General features: G+C 41.2%; 2 protein-coding genes across 3 annotated transcripts; one reads left to right on the forward strand and one right to left on the reverse strand.

The window, feature by feature from the left end:
- The first annotated feature begins 128 nt into the window (after positions 1-128).
- Positions 129-2,145, forward strand: LOC130687844 (protein obstructor-E-like). The gene is made up of 11 exons (XM_059494175.1): positions 129-257; positions 321-363; positions 443-476; positions 557-584; positions 666-684; positions 745-830; positions 909-994; positions 1,059-1,173; positions 1,417-1,621; positions 1,852-1,941; positions 2,069-2,145. The coding sequence occupies exons 1-10, from the start codon at positions 176-178 to the stop codon at positions 1,868-1,870; spliced, it is 717 nt and encodes a 238-aa protein (XP_059350158.1). The 5' UTR covers positions 129-175; the 3' UTR covers positions 1,871-1,941; positions 2,069-2,145.
- Positions 2,146-2,935: 790 nt separating this feature from the next.
- LOC130687845 (formin-binding protein 1-like) lies at positions 2,936-12,430 on the reverse strand. 2 transcript variants are annotated; one of them, XM_059494174.1, is made up of 11 exons: positions 12,226-12,430; positions 10,572-10,687; positions 10,456-10,506; positions 7,660-7,807; positions 6,671-6,943; positions 6,019-6,189; positions 5,674-5,937; positions 4,687-4,880; positions 3,809-4,105; positions 3,533-3,732; positions 2,936-3,172 (listed from the first exon to the last, which is right to left on the reverse strand). In XM_059494174.1, exons 1-11 carry the CDS (start codon positions 12,247-12,249, stop codon positions 3,012-3,014), a joined length of 1,899 nt encoding a protein of 632 aa, XP_059350157.1. In that variant the 5' UTR covers positions 12,250-12,430; the 3' UTR covers positions 2,936-3,011. The 2 variants fall into 2 exon arrangements, with proteins under 2 accessions (XP_059350157.1, XP_057366986.1); XM_057511003.2 differs by having other exon boundaries at positions 4,687-4,910.
- Between the last annotated feature and the right edge of the window lie 856 nt (positions 12,431-13,286).

Raw genomic sequence — 13,286 nt, forward strand, 5'->3', positions numbered from 1 at the left:
TCGAGGGCGAATTTTTAGATCTCGAAAAATTTGCGCTCCTCTTCAACTAGATGCCAAGTCTCGAAAAAGATTTCAGCCTCCAGATTCATGAGATGAAGAGAACTGCAGCACTTTCACAAATCCATTCAATCCCCTTGCTTGGTCAGAAAGTGGTAGCTACCAAAATTAGCTCAACATGCAGAGAACGCTTCATCTGTTGTTACTCGGAGGGGCCGTCCTATGCCTCTCAAGGGTTTCATCATCTCAACTTCATCGAGGTATGAAATGCTGTCAGAATTTAGCCGCCGAATGTAATCTATAACGTAACGTAATTTCACAAGATTTATGGAAGCTCGTGCCAGGCTTAGTCGAATGCGTCATACGGTATACTTTTGGATTACGTATTTTTTCATTTACCTATCAAAGTTAATAGTTAATACCTGTAATTACTTGTTTACGTCAGTCCACGACCATACAAAATCGCTGACAAGAACCAGGTAAATATACGTCTCACATTGTCATTCATGTATCCTTATCTTCAATGTCTCCAGTTCGTTTCATCGTTCTTATTTTACAGTGTGATAAATATTACATCTGCGATAACGGTGAGTTTTATATTAGCGTACACTTTTGCAGTGCGTGATTGATTTTTTAAAAATTGATTACCATTTTTGTAAATTCGATAGGTGTGGCCATACCGCAGCTGTAAGTTATTTGGTCAGTCCACAACAGTTCAGCCAATGATTCATGTTTTCTTGCCAATAGTTGTCCGGATGGTACAGTGTTCCATTTTCCAATTCAGAATTGCATTCTGATAAACGGTGCAGACTGTGGTGGTCGACCTTTACTTCGTAAGATAATCGTTTTAAAAGGGTTGCTTTATTATTTGTTAAGCTAAAATTCGATTCGATTTCACCCTGGAAATATAGAGGAATCGATTAAAAAGAACCAATGCCTAAAGAAGACCGGACTTTTCCCTCACGAAGATCCTAGGCAATGCGATAAATATTATCAAGTATTTAAAGTAGATTTCCATCGTTCTACCATTATCGATCAAACAGTGCTCTTTATCGATCTAGTGTCTAGATGGGCGCCAGACGTTAATCACATGTCCCGAAATGTTGCTTTTCGATCGCTCAAGAGGTGTTTGTGATTATGCTGATTTGGCCGACACTTCCTCATGCGTTCTTGAACGTAAGTATTGCAAATTGTCAGCTAACTTCATACTTTCTTTTCACTGAATTTTGCATATTTATACTTGATTCTGGAAGTTAACGGAACAGTTTTGCGTTAACTCTGCGTTCTCATATAACCTGTTAATGTAGCAATCTACACTGTGCGTCATCGGAAGTCGCTATTCAATCTACTGATTAACCTTGGATTTTAAAAGTTTATAGTTCAATTTAAATTATGCACTTTATGCTTCTGTTCTTATAGCGTCACCAGTGGTTTGCCCCTCTCGGGATGAGGAACCCTTCTCGTCATCACTGGACATTACGAAACGTCTGCTCCCTCATCCTAGCGACTGCCGTAGGTTTTTCTTCTGCGAGACGGCCATTCCACGACCACTCATTTGCGAGGAACATTTGGCCTTTGATTTGGAGACCTTATCTTGCATCGATAAATCACAAGTTCAACGCTGGTAATTAAATATATGTACCATTTTCCCCCTTTTTTTTTTACTCAAGGTCGACGGTTCGTCATCGAGAAATGTCACCGTTCATCCTGAAAATTAAAGAAAAACTGGTGTCTAAGAAAACTCTAGTGTGCTAGTTAGGAGAACAATGCCACGTCTAACTAAATAGAAAAAAAAAGAGAGAAATTATAAAGATGATTTTTCACCACACAAATAATAATTTCTTTTTCATGCAGTTCCAGTACCCATCATTAAAGGGAAGCAGACACGTTTATTCCCGACCGAGACTTGCGTCGCATTGAGCATATACGAATTAAATGACAAATGTAGACCTTCCTTGGACGCCAAAATCAAGAAAAAAAAAATTACAAGAAAACAGAAAAAAGAAAAACAGGAGATAAAAAAAAATAATAAAAAAAACAGAAAAAAAACGAGGCATTAAAAACTGAAGAGTACTTACACAAACACAAAGCAGTGCACGAATCACTGTCAATTTTCACTGAACGCATAATACACTGACATTAGCATTCGGCGTGGAATTTCTTCACCATTTCTCTTGTCGCCAAAAGGAATTGTTATCTTTCCATCGAATAAAAAAACCTCTTCGCCGACAAATGAGGCTGTCCTGTAACGGACATATTTTTGTTTACTCAACGGCCTGTTACACCCACGTCTCGGTGGCCCACAAACAGTACACTGTACATGAATTTCGACGTCACTCGTTTTTCTAAACTCAAAAGAATATGTGGGACTATAAAACAGAAAAAAAGAGGTGTAAATTGAAAGGCAGCAAAATGTCAACACACACAAAGGCAGCGCACGAACCCTTAAAAAAGAATTATTTTCACGGTAAGAAAAAAAAAAAAATTCAGAATTGTAATGTAACGGGTCAAAGTCAATTGTTCGCATTAAGCAATGACCGAATTTTTGGGCGACGAGAGCGAACGGACAAAACATAGCGATACAAAAAATAAAAATAAAAAGAAGCGATTGCACGCCAAAACGACTATAACTTATCTTTACTGAATGAAAATCAAGAAGAAGAAAAAATCCCCAAACAAAGAATTTTGAATTTGATGGAAAAAAAAATTATTACAGAAATTAAATAACCCCTATGAAAAGCGAGAACGTTACAAATTATTTGTGGAATTTCAGTAAAGTAAGAAGGCCATGAAAAAATTTTTTTGTTACGATTTAAAACTCCATTGTTGATTTGTCACCAATGACCGCCACGCACTGACGGAATGATCAAACTTCACAGATTTCCTTCACATCGATTTGATACGAACAGGACCCTTTTTTCTCTCTCTCTCTCTCTCGCTCTCTCTCTCTCTCTCTCTTTTTAATAGCCAATAAATAATTGAAGACGCGGATGGGGCAAGTGTTGGTGGGTGAACTAGCAATTATTATACAGCGTACACTGAATATAGGAGGTGGGAACAAAGCCTTCCTCAAAGCCGGAATTCCGCCGAACTCTTGTCCAGCCGTCTCCTTGGTCGACTTCGATGACGAACAGCTCTTCGCCTTCGTGCAGGGGGATGGAGCCTTCGCTTTGGGCTACCAGTGAAACAAACAAATAGAAGAAAGACAAAAACAAAAACAAAAAAAAAAACTTTTAAGTTGCATAAAGGTTTTTGCGCAGCAAATTTTGTTTCGAAATGGAAGCGGTGGCGTGAAGGCCAATTTCAGAGTGACATGAGATGTTTGTGACATCATCACCATTGTGGTTCAAAGATTATAAAAGTTATCATCAGATAAAGCCCATCACCAGCGCTATCCCGAAAGTAAACATGCAGAAGGATTATGATTGAATAGAAAAAAAAAAAAAAAAAAAAAGGAAGGAAGGGTTGACATTGAAATGATGGAAAAGCCGTAGAGTATTTTACATTGTTTCCGAATGAAAAAGTGGCTACTAACCTTCAAATGCGTAAAGTGCTCGGCAGGTACCCAAAACTGGCAGTAGTTCGCTTTCGTACACTTCGCTCCCGTTGAGCGTATCGTCCTCTTCAGCGTCAATCTCCGCCTCAGCGTTAGCGTAAAGCCTTTCCACCTCTGAATCGGGGAAGCTAGTATGTGAGGCGTGTGAGCCGACTCCGCTTTCCGGACTATGGGACGACCTATTGAAAAAGTAATTTATATTTTCTTCCAACAGCTTCATCTTTGTTAACAATGTTAACTCTAATAAGTGTTTACCCGTGGGTAGGTTGCGGCGTTCCAGGTAGAGAAGGTTTATTGTTAGGATTGGAAACGCTCGAATCGGACGCGCTCCGGCTAAGGGATTCGTCGGAGCCGCCGTGCTGGGTCAGGGCGTTGTTCGATCCTTTAGATCCCACCAATTTCCTCAGTCCTAGTCCTCCACTACTGCCATTCATGCCCATGGCCGAAGACGTTCGGACAGCAGGCGCGTTTATTGTTTGGGACGCTACTCGGCCTTCGGCTTCATCCAGGTACCCTTGGAACTTGTGAAGTTCTAACCGTAGTTTATCCAACCTGGATAAAAAAAAAAAAAAAGAAAAATCAACAAAAATGGAAAATAAATAAACAAAATCTAGTTTGTGTTTCTGCTCAAGACAATGACAAACTGGAATCCCCTTAGAATAAAGTTCATTTCAAAGTCTAAGAAGATGAAGAAGAAGGACAAACGATGCAAAGCCCCCGCTTCATTGTTGTCAGTCAAGCCAGCGATGACAGGTTTCGTTGTAGGGAAATTCATGTTCGAACGAAGAGATAACGGGTGATCCATATATGATTTTCAGGATAGCGGGCCGTGGCGCTTGTTTCAGTGTGGTACAATATAAAGGATGAAGAAACGTGAAATTTGCCGTTTTCACAGGCAAATCCATTTGAAATCGTTACCATCATCTGATTTCGGCCACAAGTCCAACCATAACGTGTTACGTATGGCATACGTTCGTTCATGAAATCTGTTCTTCATTTTAGCAAGAGACAACCGCCAGGGGCTTCATACTACTTCTTACGAAATGCCAAATCGAAACGGAGACGAAGCTAGCAGTGTCTCCTAAGTTACGAGCGCCAACTGACAATCAAATAAATCGTTGGGGTTGAAATACCTCTGTCCACTCTCTGTCAGTTGGCCCTCAATGGAAAGCGGGTCGCCTAAGGCGCGGTTTTGTTCGTAGACGCCCTTCATTTTCATGAGTCCGTCGCGCGTCGCCGTCTCCTGCAGTAAACGCGTGTTGATCTCGTCCAGCCGCTGTTGCAACTTCTTGCGTCGCTGGTTCGGTGCCAAATCACTAAAATCCTCCTTGGGTTCGACCAAGGCGATGAGAGACGACTGGAATAGAGAAAGTAAACAAAAAATAAAAAATAAAAAAAATGTGCCAACAAATAATCGCAATTCATTTGAAGCAGCCAAGCGCTGACGGAGCGTGCCATCCTATTTTATACTCAGCAGTTATTTTGCAAGATGAAAATCTTACAAGACTCATTAATTCAAAAGACATTGGTGACAAAAGCGGATGGTGGATGAGGGAGAAAACGTGCTGGGAAAATGGACGAGGATGAGTGCATGCTGACAGCAAAGTTTTTTTTTTTCCTCTTCGATTGAATCAATTAATCATTGCGGAGAAATGGGAACGGAAGCGCAAGCTGGGGGGAGGAGGCAAAACGTAAAAAAAAAGTTTCGAATCAATACTTACGATAATTGATTAGTGCACTTGAGAGTGTGGCGTGCTACAATACTACGGATGGTAGCGTCTCCACGCTCGGCATCCATTTTTTTGCAGAACGAGAAAAGAAACAATAACAAAACAAGGGTGAGATGGAATCAGAAAAAAATAAGTCTCCACACTCGGCATCCGCATTTGCAGAACGAGAAAAGAAATTATAACAAATAAGGGTGAGATGGAATCAGAAAAAAAAAAAAAAAAAAAAAAAAAAAAAACGAAAACGAACAAAAAATGAGTTGAAAATGATAATGGATTGGTTGAAAAATAGGCATTTTTTTTCACGAAATGTTGGTCAACGAATCCACTGTTAGTCACGCCATTCTATCCTGTTTCGTTAAGGAAGATGTTTTTGTGCATTCGAAACGTTACCTTGCCAGCGTTGAATATGCTAAAGATGCCGGCCCGTTTTTTAAGTTTCATAGCGGTCAACGTGCCGCTTTTCGTCTCGGACTTGAGGATACCGCTCGAGGTAAGGCTAATGGTGGAATGAATGGCGCCACTGCCCACGCCGCCGCCATTGCTGGACGAGTCCGAGCCGACGCTGCCACTTCGCATATTGCTCAGGTCTTCAAAGGGAACATCTTCCGGTGGCGAGAAACCAGACTTGTACCGTTCAATCACCAACCGCGAGTCCTTAAAACAGGGAGAGAAAAAAAAAATCACGTTCTATTCCACTTCATAACGAATTAACGTATCAAATAACAATAAAGTTACTTTTTCTGGGTCGACACTGTCGGCTGCTCGAATGATTCCGTCCAAACATTTGTTAATTATGGGAAAGACACTTCGTTCTATATCGACGCCCTTCCGGATAAAATTCTCAATTTGTTTGATTCTTTTATCGTCCAACTCCTGTAGGGTATGGAACACACCTGGCAGGGCCGTCTAGTTGGAACAAAAGCACAACCATCATTTAAAATGATCAAAAGCTATAAATTAGAAATGCAGCAGGGAAAACACATCAAAAGGCTTCGTCCGCCTTTTTACCACTATGCAAGCCGCACGGATGGTAATGCAACATCTGTTGGTTAACTTTTTCCCAGCCAAAATAAGGCATTGTTGCATTAAGATAAATAATGATTGCATCACAACGATATTGCCGTGTGGAACCAGGTTGGGAGAGAGAGAGAGAGGGAGAGAGAGGGAGAGAGAGAGAGAGGGAGAGAGAGAGAGAGAGAGAGAGAGAGAGGTCCCAAAACCTTATTGGCGGATAATCTGAACAAGCTTCGCCGAAAACGGTACGACGTTTCTCATTTTGGTTCTCGATAGAAACTCAAAAAATAAATAAAATAAATAAAAAAAACAAGGGGGAGGAGGGTGGGAGAGGAAAAAAAAGAAAGAAAGAAAACACCCGTTTCCCACGCACCTGGTAGTGACATGTCTGAAGCTCGTTGGTTTTCTGCAGCTGCTTAGCGTACTCGTTTTTGTTGTCATCGCACTGGTGACTTTTGATGGACGAGTTAATGCGCTGCTTCTCCACGTCAGCTCTAGAGAGGTTCAGATCCGCGTCGGCTTTGCGGTACGCGTCTTCTGCCCGCTCTGCTTCCCGGAAAGCCTTTTCATAATTCTTCTGTGCCCGATCCAGAGCCGACAGTTGCTGGCTCAACGACGACTGTAATTTAGCGCCTTCTTGTAGAGCCTGTAAATGCAAGAAACGTCACACACCTATACGTTATATTACTATAAATGGGACCGAGCCCACCCAGAGACTATCGGGAGAAAGCAGAATAAGAACTTGGTCCAAACTCCAAAGAGATGGAAAGTAACTAGGAGATGCCAAGGTTGAAATCCCGTTTTTTTGAAAGTGTGACACGCCCGCAAGCGACTACAGCACGTCTGATGTTATTCAGATTCTTTTTTGTTTTGCAACACAAGCTGAAGCCATGGACCCATAATATAATCTGTTTGATGTAAATTTATTTTCTTTGTTTTACGCTATCTGGAGCCCAAAGAACTATGGCTACAACCGCGCAGAGAAGTAGATTGAATGGGACGTGCACGCCCGTACTGAGGTTGGATCACCATTCAAAAACATGACAATGCCTTTAAACTGCCCGATGATTATCTCAACTTTCGAAGGCAACGCGTCCTTGAAGCCCAATGTGTGTACTGTCTCGAACTGTGGGTGTATGCGTTAACTATGGTGGGAAGAAACCTACGAATTCCGTTGTTGCCATTTCCTTTTCTACCAACCAAAAAAACTACGTTATGAAAAAGGGAAAATAACTCGAAATCTCCTTTTTTTGCCTGAACTCCAGGAATGTAACAAAACACTGCTCTTTTCAACAGGTTTTGCGACTGTTGCAAAAACTTGTTAACGAGGTAATTACAAAGAAATAAAGGTGTGACAAGTACCTTTTTACGTTCTTCTTTCAAGTCTTTTACGAGAGCCACAATTTCCTTGGTGACGGCTGACGTTAGGTTCTCGGCGACCACTTCATGCTGGCCAGCTTGATCATTGACTTCGGTCAGGACGTCGCGGAACGCTTTCTGGCACGAAAATCTGTTGAAAATGAAAAGACAAAACAAAAAATGAGATCTCCCATACCGCACGTTAAATTCAACACGGCGAAGAGAACAGTGGAGAGCTGTGGGGAACGCACAGTTGGTTGGCCACAGGCGCTCGGGATGTCGGTGCGCCGCATGGGAACCTATTAAGAGTACTATGGATACGGTGCAATGGTTAAGAGAAAGATGCAAGGAAAATAAATAAATAAACAAATAAATATATAAAAAAAATTGTTTAAACGACGCAGCAGAAGAAAGAAAGCAAACGAGCGAGAGCGATAAGCAGACGGAAGAAACCCATTCCCAGGCTTTTCTTGCGAGCGCACGCCCGCGTCCGAGTTCATTAAAATTAAAAGGGAAGGAAAAAAAAGAGATGCTATATTCAACGTCACACGGCCATATTTCAGGCCAAACAGCTATTTTTTTTTGTTCTCTTTCAACCTAATAAAATACTCCAAATATTGTTGAAGCATTCCCCAGAAATCGACTATCAGCTTGACGATAAAAGGCTATCGTCGTGCCGTCGTTAAAGGCTAATTATCTGGGCTTTGGATTTGTCACCTATGGACAGCCTGAATGGATGACACACCAGCAAATGGTTTCCATGCCTTATTCTCATTATCTTGGCCGACAACTGAAGTGGAGAGAGTCAAGACCTTAGGATGTCAGCGAGCATGATTAGATTTTCAGTGACAACTTCCGTTAAGAACAGAGATAGTGCAGAAAAAAAGGGCACGAATTGCCAATCAGATTCAACAGTATAACGTGAAGAAACGCCATTATGAGTAAAACGCTAGATGGAAGGGGTCGTTGAGCTGCACGACATAGCCCGCTTTCAGTGCGTGACTTAGCCATTCGCCTGCGAGACAGTGACGGAAAATCAGAGGTTTCGTCTTTCCTTAACAAGATTGCCCCGTAGAGTATCTACCCTTAATGCGGCGCAGTATAAAAATAGAAATCCGAACGTAAAGCGAATCTTATTAGCATTTTAAAAAATCTATCTTCCAGTCGATTGTCGTTCATTCTGAGCTAGTTAGTGGCGACCTATATGAAAGCCCAAGTGAAAGGTCAACTGTTATTTTTAAACCAACACTAACTCAAGCCCAGTAAGGAAAAAAGGAGGCGAATGCCAGGTAAAACATTTACAGTCACAAAGGCTCTCCCTTCCAAGTGCGTAAAATCGTCATTGTTTCTTTCCCTTTGCTCCTTCCCAATTTGCCAAAACAGCAAGGGCCTCCAAGAGTTGCGCACTTAAAGTTGAAGGGAAAAAAAAAAAAACTGATATAATACAATTTACAGTTACAACAACAGGTCGCGTTTCACTGGAAAAGTCTCAAATCCAAACAAATTAAACAGGTATTATTGATATGTTACTGTAGTCGATGGCAATGGTTGAGGAGCGTAACGTCGGTGCAGAACAGACGGAACCTGTCGGCCAAGCGGAGATGGTTTGTTTCATTTTCTACCGTTTCGGATTGCACGATTCGCTGAACGTTCACCAAAATCGGTCGTACCCACGCTAGAGTGGAGTAGAGCTTCGGTACTTCAGCTGCCTCACTATCTCAGGCTAAAAAAACGTTCGGGTTGCGACCGGAACAGGCCACCAAGTTTAGCCCCACTCATCTTACACCAACAAACACGATGATCTTGTCGACAGCCGACTGAACCGTTATATGACATGCACATGATCAATTCTCGTTTAATACTTGTCTTTCTTGTCTTCTTATCTAGTCGCATTTATTCCCCCCCCCCAGAGAAAGAAGTATTTGAGTAATGAGCCGAGGTGGAAGGAATGCTACGCGATCAAGATACCCAAACGAACAACTGTAATCATGAGACATGGTTTAACAAGAATGATGGCATTATTTTTGTAACCTCCTAAAGGTTAGTGGAAAGGGGGGAAGCAACGTTTGGCTGGATCGCTATCGGACAAGTGGGGTAGGCTCCTCAGTGGGGTGACGTCATCCCACGATGAGTCAGCGTCATTACTAGTTACACCCCCGTTAACGAAAAAGAAAAAGGAAGAAGAAAAAAAAATCGATAGTCCTAGCAAGGGGTGGGAGGGCTCATAGCGGGCACAGCATTATATGCCAGGTGAAGAATTCGCTAGGTCCGCTAGCCCCATTTCAGAGATTGGGGAAAAGCGGCAAGGTCAGCATGTTTGCCCTCTTAAAAAAAAAAAGGAAAAAATAACGGCGAACCATTCGAGTTTAGTGGGTCAAACCATTTTGATATTCTGAGGCGGATCTTTCTTCTTCTTTTTCTTTCTGTTCTTTAGCTCTCAACATTCGACAAGATTGGTCATCCTGAAACAAAGATAGCGGAAGTACGCTAGACATTACACGACAACCAAACACAAACACGACCCTGCACGTCGATGTTCGCAGTGCTCGCCGTGAAAGGTTGGCTACGGCACCCGAAACAGGGTGCGGAGGATGGCGAAAAACCATCAAGTATAATAAACAAAGAAATTGTACTTCACATAACAGATTCTAGGCCTTTCCTTCTCGGAAACCAATTCGAATGATCTGGAATATCGTGAGCGTTTTTGCTGGAGGCGTCACCAACAACAAAAACAGCTAGAGGCACGCCCTAGGCACATTACGTTTGTTTTAGAAAAAAGAAAAAAAAATTCCCACTTACTGGTATTCTTCTTCTTCCTTTTTCTTCGGCATATACGACTTTACCAGCCGCCTGGATAAAACATCAACGTTAAACCGAATACACAAATTTGCTATTCAAACTCTGAAACTAATCACCTCAATTTGCCGGCGTACTCGGATTCGATCGCACACCGATCTCGTATAAAGTTCCCATAGCGTTCAAGAAAGTCGATGCCCTTTTGGGTGTGGGCAGCTACGTTGTCGTATTGGTCCTATTAAGGTCATAAGGGAAAATGCACGTATGAAGCCGTTATCTCTCGGTGCACCGATCCAATCAACAGTAAAACGTGACACGTATAAGATAAAACTGCTTAACACAAAACGGCGTTATCATCGGCCATAAAGACGAGGACGGGAAGAAGTTCTATCAACTTCAACGACGTTAGGGGAAAAGGCCAACGCTGATCCAAGCCGCTGGATGAAGATGTAAAATAAGTCACGGAAACTTTGCCAGAGATAAAATTGGAACCTTTCGTCCTCAGTGGACGCGAGGATCGTTCAGCAGCTCTCAGATCACATGACTCGAGCCGAAGACGTCACAATCTTTTGGCTGCTGCAACAAACGCCCCCTCGAACAGATTTAGAACACAACGAGCCAAGTGAAAGAAATGTAAAAAAGACGCCGAAGAAGATTAAGAAACTATGGTTGTAGGCCGGCAAACAAATGCCAACGACAAGCGCGGGTATCCATGCAATTCGGAAGGTGAATAACAACAACATACTTTTGGAGTGAATTTAAACAAGGAGCTGGTACCGGCAAGAAAGGAAATAAATCGGCTAACTAACAGCAAGGCGCATTCCAGCACGGGCTCCACCTTAACGCAGTTCCCATTCTAAGTGACGATCAAGCCATTTTCGAATCCAATCCCGTAAAACACAGTGATATTTTGATATTTATAAGCTATAACAGTTAGGCTTGGTACAGCGTCGAAGTGAACACGAAGTGACGACTTGGTCTAAATAAATATTGTGACAGCTTTTCGGTGTCTGTGGAGTCTTGTGTATCACTGTCCCCACTAATGCCGTCTCACAATTGCGTACGCAAGGACTCAAATATAGCTTATAGCTAAGAGCAAATATAGCTAGTTCTTTTCTCTGCTGACGAACTGTCGAAAAGAAGATGGAATGGGAAATTTTAACACAGTCTTGGGATCGGTCGAGAGGAAATTTAATGCTAGACGTACGCTGGAATCGTCTGACTATGAAGAACCTCGGTAATATCCTGTCGGAAGTTTAATACGAAACATCCATTCCTTGTTCATGAGCTGCTTGGTTGTTGATTCTGAAAAATAAAGTACCTAAACATTTCATTGCACTAAATTCCCAAACTATGCTTACTTATCATATCACTTTTAGACTTCCGGCGCCCTGAAATTGCAGAAGTATTAGGTAACAAGGAAAAGGTTTGCAACCAAATGACAGTGAGCCTTAGTTGAGGAGTTTGATTACGCCATAGTCTGACAGATTTACAAGAACTCAACTGAGTGGGTGTACAACCAAACTCTCCTATTGAAGCTTTGATAAACAATATTCACACTGGTCACTTCTCCAATAATCTCCAAATAAACGAGCAAAAAAAAAACAATAATCATAAATTTGGATCTTGTAGTGTTTGTTTGTTTTAAAACTTAAAAATGGTCGAATTCAAACGCTGCAAGCTAGGGATGGGTCGTCTCGTTAACACAAGGCTACTGTGAACAGGGGTGTGTTACGCTTTATGATTCTTGTTGAAAAATAGGAAAGAACTTACCCAAAGTTCGATTCCCCAACTCATTTTTTTTTTAAATGCACGTATCCGACTTATCCAATCAAGTTCCAAATTGACATTGCAGATAAAACATTCAAAATTCAACACGAGTTTCACGCACACACAAAACTGGCTTTAATATGCTGACCAACATGCACTTACTTCTGCTTCTAACGCCACTTCAGCAAAACTTTGCTCCTGCAATGCCAAGTCTGTCGGCCTCCTAGTGACGAAAACTAGAAGGAATAGCCGAACAAATTAAAAACAGACTGGATAGTCAGCCAACGCCATCTTACGACCATTGTTAAAAGTAAGCACAAAAGCAAAAGAAAAACACAAGCAATATGTAATAAGTAATAAATAATAAATAATAATAAAAAACAAAAACAAAACCCCAACAAAAAAACAAACACAAAAAAAAAAAATTATCATTCGCCCCGTATGTGGTGCGACGTTTAACGAATGCGATAACATGCAACCTCTGGTAAGAAAAAAAAACTTTTGTGGCAAAAAATCCGAGTTAGCATTGAAACGAAAAGCTGCCGTTACTTTCGGAACGAAGGGGTATAGTGACAACTGAGGAGCTATGCGGAATCACGAAGGTCATGCAGTATTTTTTTTTGTCATCGTTTGCCATATTGATAAGTTGAAAAAAATCCCAAACGCAGAATAAAAGAATGAAAGAAACGAAAAGCAAACAAAACAATCTAAAAAGCTTAGTTTGTTAAACTGTTACTAACGCTTAATACTTCTACTTGTTAATACAACCTGCCACTGAAGCGACTACTATTCTTCACGACGCAATACCAACTAAGGGAATAGCCCCCATTTACGTTGTTCATGAATAACTATCACCATTTAAATATAGAAAATTTCAGATTTGGAAAATTAAATGTATCAAATTTTAATGTAGCCGTTGAAAGGAAAAATAATGTTAAGAAACAAATAAAACAAATAATCACAATAAATTAGAATATAAGCTATAAAATTGCAATGATATGCAATTAATATACTACACTAATAAAAACTAAAACTAATAAACGCAAAAACAAACTAATAAAATG

The sequence above is a fragment of the Daphnia carinata genome, chromosome 2 (assembly GCF_022539665.2).
Source record: "Daphnia carinata strain CSIRO-1 chromosome 2, CSIRO_AGI_Dcar_HiC_V3, whole genome shotgun sequence".
Classification (NCBI taxonomy): domain Eukaryota; kingdom Metazoa; phylum Arthropoda; class Branchiopoda; order Diplostraca; family Daphniidae; genus Daphnia; species Daphnia carinata.